The sequence below is a fragment of the Chanodichthys erythropterus genome, chromosome 21, assembly GCF_024489055.1.
Source record: "Chanodichthys erythropterus isolate Z2021 chromosome 21, ASM2448905v1, whole genome shotgun sequence".
In the NCBI taxonomy this organism is placed as follows: domain Eukaryota; kingdom Metazoa; phylum Chordata; class Actinopteri; order Cypriniformes; family Xenocyprididae; genus Chanodichthys; species Chanodichthys erythropterus.
The window spans coordinates 17082628-17096106 of record NC_090241.1 but is presented as its reverse complement, the minus strand read 5'-3'; the positions used below and the strand labels follow the sequence as shown (position 1 = coordinate 17096106).

General features: G+C 36.4%; 1 protein-coding gene across 3 annotated transcripts in view; it reads right to left on the bottom strand.

Annotated features, from left to right (window-relative positions):
* LOC137011464 (uncharacterized) overlaps positions 1 to 9700 on the bottom strand; it is a 139340-nt gene extending 129640 nt beyond the window's left edge. For all 3 annotated transcript variants that reach the window (XR_010893475.1, XM_067374330.1, XM_067374331.1), the window contains exon 1: positions 9387 to 9700. Coding sequence is in view for 2 of the 3 variants with exons in the window: in XM_067374330.1 (XP_067230431.1) it covers positions 9387 to 9453 (67 nt within the window). In the remaining variant the exon portion in view is untranslated. The remainder of the gene's footprint in view (positions 1 to 9386) is intronic.
* Between the last annotated feature and the right edge of the window lie 3779 nt (positions 9701 to 13479).

The window sequence follows — 13479 nt, the reverse complement described above, 5'->3', positions numbered from 1 at the left end:
TCAAGTATGCCAAGGTAAATTCATTTTTTGATTCTAGGGCACCTTTAATAACAGTGAACTGCTTTTGCTTGTGTGTGTGTATGCCAAATAAATCTCAGTATTTATTTGGCAGAATATTTGTAATAATGTAAAAGTCTTTAGTGTCACTTTTTATTAATTTAATGCATGCTAAAGAAAAAGTGTTCATTTCTTCAACAAAATATAACTAATATTATATAATGATTCATGTGTTTTCATACATATTCATTAATGTAAATATATTACTTGTCTTTTAAAAAGCATTAATAATGAACATCAATTATTTTATTTATATTTAATAAATAAAGTTGTTAAAGTTAAGTTAAAAGTTCTATATTTAATGATTTTTTTATATATTTAATGATTATAAATTTTCCTATATTTTTCCTTTTCTCATTTCCACACACCTATCCCTCAATAAGCACATCCAACACTTGAAACAACATACATACACACACAATATCTGCCCCAGGAGTGTTCATCAAATGACTGCCCACAGCCCTGCCTCTGATGTAACTGAACATCTAATGGGCATAAAAGGTGTCAGAAAGCAAGCTACCATCATCTTCACCTCTAGCCTGAGGGCCACTGCTATAATAGTAATCAAGTCTTTGATTCAGCCGTACATTTTCCAGCTCACATGCCTTTCGATTATCAGCTTAAACCAGGGGCTTTGAAGCCCAAACCTGAACCCATGGCTCTGTTTCCTCTGTGGGAGACAACCTGTCATCAGAGCACTCGTCTCAAGCTCTCATAAAGCGCTGTCTCAGGGCCTGCTGTCTCTCTCAGCTCAGCTCTCGATGAACACTGTTGCCTCAGGTCCTGCAGATAGACCCTCACTGGGCACCAAATCCGTTTAATTACATGTACAGGCTTTGATTGGGATCTTCTCGTTCCTTTGTAAGCAGTTATTGTTACTGACCAGGCAAACGTGGCTATCTGTGCTTCTTTAGATGTCTACAGTCATAAGACATATTACCGGTTCCTCACAATGCTTCCTTTCATCCTAATTCTGTCAAGCCAGGGTCGAACCAGACCAATAATGCGGCAAGAGTGCTTTGTCGCTATAGGCCAGAGACAGTGAAATTTAAGCTGTTCAAGAAAATTTTAGACAGTTATTTCCCTTACAGGCATGGTGGTCATTTGTGGTTGATTTTGTGTGTTTGTGCGTGTGTTAAACATGAGATGAGACTGTAGCCTTTATAAAAGGATGAAGGGTGTGTGTAACAGTCTGAAGATGAAATTGATAATAAAATGAAATGTACTGTTAGCATTGTCTATTTGAATTTATCTGCATTTTATTGTGCACTTGCATTATTGTTTTAGCATCCTACTAACTAAAGATATCAGTTAAGATTTTATGGGCGTATTTGTGCTATTAACGTTTTTATTTAAATATAAAAATGTATATATCACACATACCCATTGCCCTATTAATTTTAAGAGGATTCAGCAGACTACCACAATCTGCTATACTATGCTAAAAGTGTACAAAATCACTGTCAAATGCAGAAAGTGCATATGACTACATTGTCATTGTTAATTTTCTCTCCATTATTTGATCACCATTTGATGAATTACTCCTGTACACAAACAGGCAATAATGAAAATAAAATCATAAATTTAACTCATTACTTAGATGAAGCACATTTGGCAGCAATTACAGCCTTAAAGGTAGGGTAGGCAATTTCGGAGCGGCTAGCAATAGCAAGCTAGCATTGAAAGCATGAGGTCCCACCCTCCTTTCAAAGGGCTCTCCAAAGCCAGACTTCGTCCAAGACACATGAACAAGCAGGTCGCGCACAGCCAGAGGAGATTCAGTACAGTGTCATAAGAGACGGCATTAAATTACCTCATGTCTCATAGCACAATAATAATGAACATAAACAACTTACAGAGCTCTTACTTACACATGACTACTGCAGATTCACTTCAGCATTGATAGTGCTGAATACAAAACCGAGTCTGAGGTAACGACATGGTGAAAACACAGCATAAGCTCATTTTTCTGGTTCAGGAGGAACTGTGAAAGGTGGCTGCTGTTCGTTTGTGGTGCTCTATGAATGTCCGTCCACAACTATGCATAGCCTTACAGAGCGCACTTATGATGTGTGATATCTGTGCGAGCAGGGTGTGCGGAGGTGTGGAAATTCATATGTTAGGTAGGTAGGACATCCAACTAAGTGTAATAATTGGATGAAAAATTTTTGGTCCCGAGACTTCCACAGCCAATTTTTTTTTTTTTTTTTTTTTTTACATTTTATATGCACATCTTCTTTTATTCATTGCTATCATGATGTGAAGAGAGTTTCAACCAGAATAGCAAAAGGTGAAAAAAATTGCCTACCCTACTTTTAAGTCTCGCTGTATATACAGCTATGGAAAAAATTAAGAGACCACTCCAAGTTCAGAAATCAATGTTAAGTGGTCTCTTATTTTTTTTCCATAGCTGTATATATATATATATATATATATATATATATATATACACACAATTGTCACATCAAATGTCTAAATATGATGAGATACAAACAGATGAAAATAGTAGTGAATAAAATAGTAGTAAATAAAAGTAATCCAAAGCAAAGTAGGTAGTCCAAACAGGAGAAAGCACAAACGTAACAGCATGAACAATTTGAACCATTGTCATATGTAGTGAACTCAGGGCAGGCTTCCTTGTTTACATCCGAACGGCAACTTAGTGTTGGCTGAAGCTGAACACGTGAGCAGTATGACGCATGCATGTGATGCTGACACAGAATCCGACATATAATGAGCCGGCATTTGGACGTAAACAAGGAAGCCTGCACTGAGTTCACTATGCATGACAATGGTTCAAGTTGTTAAATAAAGTTGTTATTTTTGTTTTGTTTTTGCGCACAAAAAATATGCTTGTTGCTTCATAACATTAAGGTTGAACCACTGTAATTTTAACCATGTTTTTAACTACCTTTCTGGATGTCAAAATGTGCAATGACGTTGCTGCCTATGTGTGGATCAAGTACCCTCGGACTTCATAAAAAAATATCGTAATATATGTTCCGAAGATGAATGAATATCTTACGGGTGTGGAACAAAATGAGGGTGAGTACTAAATGACAAAAATTTCATTTTTGGGTGAACTAACCCTTTAACTCAGTGATGAACAGGTGTGAACTAATTATTTAAAAGCCAAAGTAACAATTGAAAAGCGGTAAAATGGAACAAAAGAAAACAGGTAACGGCAGAGTCATGGCAATGAGATGGTGTGAATGAGGCCTGAGGTGCAGCCTGAATGAAGGAGGAGCCAGACAGAGCCATAGGGGAGGAATGAGGCCCAGCCGACAGCCCAGAAGTCCATGGCAATGGTGCTGTGACGACAGAACAGGGCAGAGCCGGTGGGACGAAGGAGCCCGTTGGAGTGGAAGGACGATGGTCCCAAGTGAAGCAGAGGGGGCGAGGAGCCAGGCCGGACACGACTTGTCGAAGGGCCAAGGTGGAACTGAGGGCTCTGAGGGACAAGGTGGAACCAGGGACTCTTCACTCCAGGGCAGAGCTGGAGACTGGAAGCCAAGGTGGATCAGAGCTGCATGGTAGGGCTGATTATGGAGATGAAGGGCTGCAGGGAGCCAGAGGAGGCGAAGCTTCAATGGAGCAAGCAGGAGAGGAAACTTGGGTGCGGAGACAGATTGATGATGGACAGGGATGGTAGCAACAAAGTCAACCCTGTGCTGGATGGAACTTCTAATAGCAGAAGAGGTTTCTGGGTGGAAATCAGGGTGGGAAGTGTTACCTCTGTCTTCCAGTCTATTAGCCATTCCTCCTCTTCCAGCTCCACTAAAATTCCCACTGGTATGAATGTGACAGCCAGCTCACACATCTAGGTAAGACGGGACCTCAGGTTTTTCTTCCTGGACAGACACCGCTGCTGGCTCTGGCTCCATTACAGGCATTGGCACAGGTATGAACGGGGCAGGTAATAGCTAGGTCTCACGGTCTGAGGTAGGTGTGGGCTCTGGCTCTGGTTGTGGAGTGGTGATGGATGTTAGGTGGGGCTGGATGCTGGGTACGGTATCCTCTTCCACATTGCACACCATAAAAGATGATCCGTCAATCCACAGGGTGAAATTGATGTAATAAATCAGGGTCAAGCAAGATTCCCTTGTGTCATGATTAGACGAATCTCGTTGTCCAGTCCACTCCAGAATCCTTCCATAAGAAAAAAAAAAAAAAAAAACACTGCCCCTGAGAGCCTGTAAAAATTCCCCATAAGGACAAAATTTATGGAACGATCTCCTTTTTCTTTGGGTCTGGTATTATGTTACATAGAATGTCCAAAGATGATGATGGGATGCAAACAGATGAAAATAGTAGTGTGATTTATTAAAAAAATAAATAAATAAATAACCCAAAGCAAAGCAGACTCCAAACAGGAGAAAACACAAACGTAATAGTGTATAACATAACAATACCAGTCAATGAACTAATGAAACTAAAAGGACTTAAATACACAATGTGATGAACTCAGTGATGAACAGGTGGGAACTAATAAATCAATAACCATAGAAACAAATGAAGAGTGGTAAAATGGAAATGCAAAAGGAAATACAAACTAAAGGTCGATGAAAATGAAAACAAACAGGCAAACTGTGACAATTATATTATAATAATTCTTTTATAATAATGTACATGGATTTTCATTAACGCACCAACACCATTAAATTTTTCACTACCCACAACTTATTTAATTCACATCTAAGTATTTCGAGAGTAAAAACAGAAAGTGTCTTCAACAACGGCAAACCCGTAGAAGTTTGAGTACAAGCTATTTAAGAAAGTATTCCTGGTCTCCATCACAGCAGAGTTGACTGACACTCCTCCATCTTTCGCTGTCTGTCTCTTCTGTCAACCATCACACTCTGTCTCTTCTATTATCTCAATCTGCCTCTCAGTTTGTTTCCATCACTCTGTTTGAATTAAACACATTCTTTTCTCATCCTCTGTCTTTCACAAATTGCAGTGATGCTTGTATACGGATTAGTTAGAATAATTAAAATTGATTTTAAGGGGCTCAGTATTGAATTCTGAATGAAAAATACATTTTTACATGGGATAAAAGTTTAAAGACAGCTTCAGATTGTTTGCTTTTCACTGCCCTATTCAGCTGCACTAAAGATGAATGGAACATTTATGTTTAAAAATGCACAACACATTTTCAATACAGGGAATTCTCATGTCAATGCTGCATGTCACAGTAAAACTGCAGATACAGAACAGAGTGAAGTGAAGAGGTGGTACAGTACAACAGCTCAGGTTAAATGAGAGAAGGACTGTGGGTAATTCACTCATGAACATATCAGGTCACCTTCACCAATTATTTTCTCTCCCCAAACAATGCAGTTATCCTCTCTCTCTCTCTCTCTGTCTCTCTCCTCTCAGTTCAGGATGCATTCTCTTATTACCATCATTATGGCAAGCCCCGGGGCCCTTCTCACACGTTGCAAAATAGACTCATCTAAGCAGCTCCAGAAAACAATGGAGCAGCATTGAAAAATAAACAAGTCGCGAGTCAATCGGCATACAGCTGACAAACATGTCTACAGCGATCCATGGCTCCTATAATTAACTGTCAACTGTCTCAGTCTCTGTATGTGTAGCCTCATAATACAAGGTTAGCAATGAACTAACTGGATGAAGTCAGTCTCCAAACACCTTGTGACAGGGAACAAAACTTCCCGATGGATGTCAGTGCTGTTACTCTGTTTGTATTACACGAGTAGGAAGGGAGAAAGAGATATGCTAGCATGTTGAACACTCCATTTTGATGTTCCTTTCCATACTGTATGCGCCCAGCTGAAGGAACAGCGTTACGTTGTGTCAGAAGTGTAGAATATTCATGACTGCAAAAAGACTTAAAATAGCACCTCTTTTAAGCATTTTGGTGTTTCTTTTTAGGCCAGTGACAAGTTCTTACAAATGGAAATGAAAAAACAAACAGAGAAAGCTTTCTGGGTAGATACAGCTACAGCTTCCTGTGGTTGGAAGGTTTTGGATAATCAGACTACCCAAGCAAACTGTCAAAGGATGTCACCCCCTCTTCAGGCTTACACATAAACATATTTTCCACTTTCAGGGTATTTTTATATTTTAGCTACTACATCCTTTTTACAGTATATATATATATATATATATATATATATATATATATATATATATATATATATATATATATATATATATATAAACAGTAAAAAAAACTTTTTTAACTTAAATTTACAGTAAAATGTTAATATTGCAATACACTGAAAACCACCAAAACAGGTGGTGATAAGATAGTTAAACAATGAATCAGAGATCAGAGAATCACAAGTCTATAGACATGCACATCTGGCGCAAGCGCTCTGTAAAAGAATGCATATGTGCGCAAATGCATAGCCTTTCTTTAAAAAGTGACGTCGTTTTTGAAAAAAAAATAATTTCCCCTTTAAAAAAAAAAAAAAAAAAAAATCATCATGTAAACATACCCTTAGATTACGTTCACCTGTTGTTCATTTTTAATTTCCTCATTACCTCTCCTTGTGTATTTAAGCCCTTAGTTCTTCTCAGTGTTTTTTCTTGCTTTCACCTGGTATGTTTGGTTAGTGTTTCTCATTCCACTTTCAGTATTCTCCTGAGTATCGATTTATTATAGACTATATATTGTTTTCTCCATTGTCGTGTTTACTGACCAGTAGATTATTACACATTGTCATTCACACAAATACTAAACACCATCATAGCAACACACATGACACTAAAGTAATGCAATAAACCTTAATTTAACAACATTACATGTAACATAAAACCCTAATTCTAGGAATGTCAATTTACTGTTTTACATTTATTTTAAAATTAATCTTTAGCTTGATACATTGTACCATTTGGGTACTTTTATAAGTAAATATTGATTTGCTTTGAAGTGTAGTTCATTTGAAATTGTAATTGACACAATAGTAATTAATTTGATTTTGAAGTTTCTAAATGGTTAAGAGGTCCACAATAATGTCATATTGATATCATATTCCCTGTGGTCACTTTTCACAATTACATATACTGTTTCATAGGCATTTCATTGTCTGATGTAATGGTATTTTCATTCTTTCAAATATGCATAAACTGACTGATTACAAGTAGCCCAACAATCTGCAATTAAGCATTATCGATTCGAACAAGTTGAACAGAAGCAGCTTGAGACTGAAACTTGCAGGAATGGTCTCGAATGTGCCCTATTCACCATTAAAACCCCAAAATGGCCCAATCGAGGGAAACTTTCGATTCAATTATCAGTGATGTTGTTAATGGCCCCATTAGAAAAAGAATAATGGCAAATTAGGCGACTGTGGGTGAGGAATGGCTTGTGTGACAGCCATCTGGCGAGAACAGGAGGCAAAAAAAGCACAAAAAGAAAAAAACACCATGGCCAGCAGAACCACCCAAACATGGGTCCGGACCTCCACCATATGGCTACATTCATCTTGTGTCTAAAAATGTTGCATCTCTGTCTAAATTCCTTCTCTGTACTGACACGAAATCCACCTCTGATAAATGCCCTTTTTATACACCTTAAAAGTGAAATGTACCCTTTTCAAAGGCCTACTAATCTCAATTCTCAGTAGTGACACCAGACAGCATGCTCGTACCACTGTAACTGATTTAGATGACACTCTATTAGAAAACATTCAAGCTCTCAATTTACAAGGCAAATGTTCCTCCCCTCCACAAGACTCCAGGCAACATATTGTGCAATCCTGTTCATTTGTTTCAAATTTCGGAAATTAAAACCACAGAGTGATGAATCAAGGACACTGTGAGTTTCATAGTGTCGAAAACACATTGCCAAAGAGTACAATTTCCAGTTATGCTTTCAATAGGAAACAACCTACACAGGAAGCACATTCTAACAAAAATGGTGGAGCATTCAGTGATAGTCTCAGGGTATTAGTTCAAGAGTCAGAGCACAAGAGATATTTGCAAACAATAAAATATTGATAAAACATTGTTTTGCATTACAGTCCAGTCAAATGTGAGGTGTGGAAAACATTGCTTTCACTCCTATAAGATTGCAAAAGTCCCAACTTTAGTTCACCTCAAAAGAAAACGAGTTATTACAGTATGTAAATGAGGGGAATCAAATACAGGCTCTCAAATACAGAAAATGATTAAATGGACAAAATGATAAAGAATCTATTAATGAATGCATCTGCAATTTCCCCTCTTTAGATGTTTCTTTTAATTAAGGCTTTCATTACTATGTTTAGCAGTCAAGCTAATAATTAAAGAATTGATTTGATTTGCGATTGATATGGTTTTCACTAGCTATGGATTAGCAGGTTTAGATAAGCTTGCGCAATCAGTCTAAGCATTAACATTAATGATATTCATGATTTTCGAAATTTCATCATATTTCACACCCCAAAGCTGTGATTTCTGAGCATGTGAGGATATAGCCTATTACACATAATAATTTGGTTTTGTAGTTATGGAAGCTTTCTGCTGGTGCCAACATCACCTTTTCTGTTTTTGTTTTTATTATTAAATAAAATGAATTCACCATTTGTAATGTTACACTTTTAAAATATTAATAAATATAATCAGACTGTTAACTACCAAAAGCATAGCGGTCATTGGCAGATGGAAAAGCAAAATGTTTAATTTTGTCACCAAATGAATTGTTTTGTAAGGATATCCTAATGAAGTGATGAAATTTTCCAGCTTAGACTGTGAATGGTGTAGTGTTGTTTTATTATTATTGATACATATACTATTTATTAATATTTAGAATTAGCTTTTATATTTATTTATTTTAATATTTTTATTTAGCTTTAATTTATTTTTAGTACTTCAGTGTATTTATTTTTTATTTTTTTATTTTTTTCAGTTCAGTAAGTAAGGCAATACTGTTTCAGTTTCAATTTCAGTTTAAGTTTTTAATCTAATACATTTATTTTAGGTTTATTTCAATTACCAAAAACAACATACTTTTAAACAATTACAACACTGGAGTGGTGGTCTCATGACACCCTTGAAAATGAGAGGACAGGCATGACAAAGCACAAGAATGTGCTGAGCTTGCTGAATGACACTGAATGCTGGTTCACACTATGTACATTTTCACATTTGTTTACTAGTGAGGTCATTGTATTTCCTACAGATGCACATGACTGTACATATTTATATTTATATAGAGAATTTATATTGAATCAACAGGATGTTCTGCCTGAATCTGTAGCCAGTTTCAAAACGCACTCACTTAAATTTATATGAAGATCTTTTTTTTCCAGAATCAACAGTAAAACATTACAACAGAGGGAAAGAAAATTAACAAAAAGAACCATGAAGACTCTACATACCTGTGATATTAACACTGACAGTATTTGTATACGTGTTATTTGAGAGAATCTCATATCCTTTTTCCATTCTTTCTCAGTGAAGTTTTTGTTGCCTGTGGGACTCCTCCCAAGAACTTTTAAATCTGCAAACAGTTTCACTTTCTCTCTTCCTATCTGAAATGCCCCCTCCTTCCTCACACGGCAGATTACATCCAGACGTTCTGTCTCGGACACACGCAGACAGTGAAGGATAGTGGAATCCCACTGAGGTATCTTTTAACAGCTTCTTCTACAGTTCAGCTCTGGGCCAAAACCTACTCAGCTGTGCTCCCCTGTTTTTGTTTATTCAGGAAGTATCCCAAACAGAAGCCAATCACAGCACTTCTCTCTCTTTAAGTGATCCCGCCTACTTTTACTCTCTCTGCATTTGTTTTGAAATCACACCACATACATCTGAATTTCCCTTCTTTGTTATTTGAGTGTTAAAAATACGCATGTTGTGGTTTGAATGAAAGGATGTGGTGGTATTTTTGTACTTATACCACATTTCTTTCTCAGAGCGCATGTGGTTTTCTGGTGAAAGAACATTTTTGATAAACAAACTCATTTTTGAGAAACAGAAACTCACCTACAGCAGAGGGCTGTTTCATAAACAAGATTAGAAAACAAGCCAGGCTTATTTCACTTAGGCTTGTTGTCAACGAATTTTGTTTCATAAAACAAACTTAAATTAGTTCAAACTCAGTTACTCTGGCAACTTATGCTGGGAAACTAACCTGGTCCGGGGCAAGCTAACTGTCAGGATAAGCTGAGCTCCTCTAACACTGACCAATAGGAACGCAGTGATATTACAGCTGACTCTCTCACATACAGTTATTTGACTTTATTAACATATATATTAACACACACACACACATTTACTAAATAGTGCTAAATAAAAAAAAAATTTAAAAAAATGGAGTAAGTTTAAAGGTGCCCTTGATTCAAAAATTGAATTTACCTCTGCATAGTTAAATAACAAGAGTTCAGTACATGGAAAAGACATACAGTGAGTCTCAAACTCCATTGTTTCCTCCTTCTTATATAAATCATTTGTTTAAAAGACCTCCGAAGAACAGGCGAATCTCAACATAACACCGACTGTTACGTAACAGTCGGGATCATTAATATGTACGCCCCCAGTATTTGCATATGCCAGCCCATGATCCCAACATTATGAAAGGGATTACACATCTGGATCTGCACAGCTGAAACATCAGACTAGGTAAGCAAGCAAGGACATTAGCGAAAAATGGCAGATGGAGCAATAATAACTGACATGATCCATGATATCATGATATTTTTAGTGATATTTGTAAACTGTCTTTCTAAATGTTTCGTTAGCATGTTGCTAATGTACTGTTAAATGTGGTTAAAGTTACCATAATTTCTTACTGTATTCGCGGAGACAAGAGCCGTCGCTATTTTCATTTTTAAACACTTGCAGTCTGTATTATTCATAAACACAACTTCATTCTTTATAAATCTATCCAACAGTGTAGAATTAGCCGTTAGCCAAGGAGCATAGCCTCAAACTCATTCAGAATCAAATGTAAACATTCAAATAAACACTGTACTTACGCGATTAGACATGCTGCATGACAAACACATTGTAAAGATCCATTTTGAGGGTTAAATTAGCTGTTTGAACTTTTTTTATGTTGTGTAAGGCAAGCGCAAGCTCTTGGGACGTGGGCCAGATTTAAAGGGACCGCGTACCCTGAATCGGCTCATTTATAATGATGCCCCAAAATAGGCAGTTAAAAAAAAATGAATAAAAAAAACATCTATGGGGTATTTTGAGCTGAAACTTCACAGATACATTCAGGGGACACCTTAGACTTATATTACATCTTTTAAAAAAAAGTTCTAGGGCACCTTTAAAGCTTTTTTTATTTATTTATTATTAAAAGGTAAGTATGATGAACCAAAACATTTAAAGATGTACTTTCTTAAAAAATTAAGTGTTATATAGCCCATTGAATCATTCTCAGACTTAATGCTAACAATGGTGGAAGCACTTGGGAGAGAATCATCAGGAGACTTATTTCTTAGCACAAAAGAGGACAGTGGAACAAGAGGATTACCAAATCATTGTTTTAAGTGTGAAAATAGAGCAAAAGTAACAGAAATTAAAAGTCAATAGACCTGTGACAAGGCCCCTGAAACAATCAGGCCTTCATTTGTAATCTTTCATTAAGTGATGAGTGTTTTTTTTTTTTTTTTTTTTTTTTTTTTTTTTTGCTAGACAAAGAGCAGGATAAATACCAAGTGAGTGTTTCAGAGCCAGCAAAAGCTATGAAAAGAGTGACTGAGATGCAGCCTGCAGAAGTGGCATGGTTGTTGTCCACACTGGAACAACCCACTGTAGTCAAAGCACAATAAAGTCAGCTAGTTTTAATCTATACTCTGGTCTTATATATATATAAACCTGATCCCAAAAAAGTTGGGACACTATACCAATTTTTGAATAAAAAAGGAATGCAATAATTTACAAAATCTCATAAACTTATATGAGAAAATGTTGAAAGTGAGACATTTTGAAATGTCATGCCACACATTGGCTCATTTTGGATTTCATGAGAGCTACACATTCCAATAAAGTTGGGATAGGTAACAATAAGAGGCCGGAAAAGTTAAATGTACATATAAGGAACAGCTGGAGGACCAATTTGCAACTTATTAGGTCAATTATTGGATATAAAAAGAGCCTCTCAGAGTGGCATTGTCTCTCAGAAGTCAAGATGGGCAGAGGATCATCAATTCCCTAATGTAGCGGCAAAAAAATAGTGGAGCAATATCAGAAAGGAGTTTCTCAGAGAAAAATTGCAAAGAGTTTGAAGTTATCATCATCTACAGTGCATAATATCATCCAAAGATTCAGAGAATCTGGAACAATCTCTGTGCGTAAGGGTCAAGGCCAGAAAACCATACTGGATGCCCGTGATCTTCGGGCCCTTAGACGGCACTGCATCAGATGCGCTCATTTACTGTGAAGTTTAGCAGCAAAATGGAAATATTTGCATGACTTTTTAACATTTACATATGGAGAATATACTTGTGAAAAGTGAGTTATGCACTGAGGAAAAAACACCATGTCTCAAACGCATAAAATAGTACAAAATATATACTGTTTCTTATGGTGGATCGAATTAGTGGGACTGCGTGAACTTCAATTACCTTTTATGAAACTGCGTTAGCCCCAACTCATTTGTTAGTTTAATTCAAGTCAGGTTTTGGAGTTTAATCCTCACTTTTCTTAGCATCTTTTATGAAACAGCCCTCCGGTTACATAGCTAGACCAGAGAAAACATGAGGGCTATAAATACACAAGGACTAATGACATAAGGCACACCTAAAAGCAATGAACACAACGAACCAATCAAAACATGACACATGGGGAACAGGGGAATCGCATAGCATAACCAGGAACATGACAAAATTAGGAACATAACAAAATAAAAGACGTGAAAACAAACATGATTCAAAAATCAAAGCCAAATGTGACAATTTATCTTTCCTCAAAATAAATCATTATTTTGTGTCCTTGGAAATATTATTAGCATATCTCAACATTAATTTCTAGGTAGTTCAAAACATAAATTGATATTTCAGGCAAATAGTACAATCATAGCGAATTTATTGAATACATATAATACAATATATAATAATATAATAAATAAAACCCTCTAACAATTACACCACAAGATGACCAAACATAGTTTAATGTTGAGACATACTGAAGCCTCTTGATAAACATTAAGTTTTGACTGATGGTGCCTCTCCTCCAATTTCAAGGTTATGTGACAGATTACATCTCCCAAAACATGAGCTGAAATTTGATTTAGATGGACAGGTGCAGGATGTGTGGACATCCAAAACAGGAGTACACATGGACACTGAGTTTAATATACAGTAAAATTAGTAAACAGGTATCTGTTTGAAACATTAAAAATAGGCTACTTGTTTTAATTTAACACTAGAAAGGCATTGTAAATTATCTGACAAAAAAAAAAAAAAATAAGGAGAAAATGATTCACTAATTTATCTTCAGTATTTTCAAGCAGCGCATATT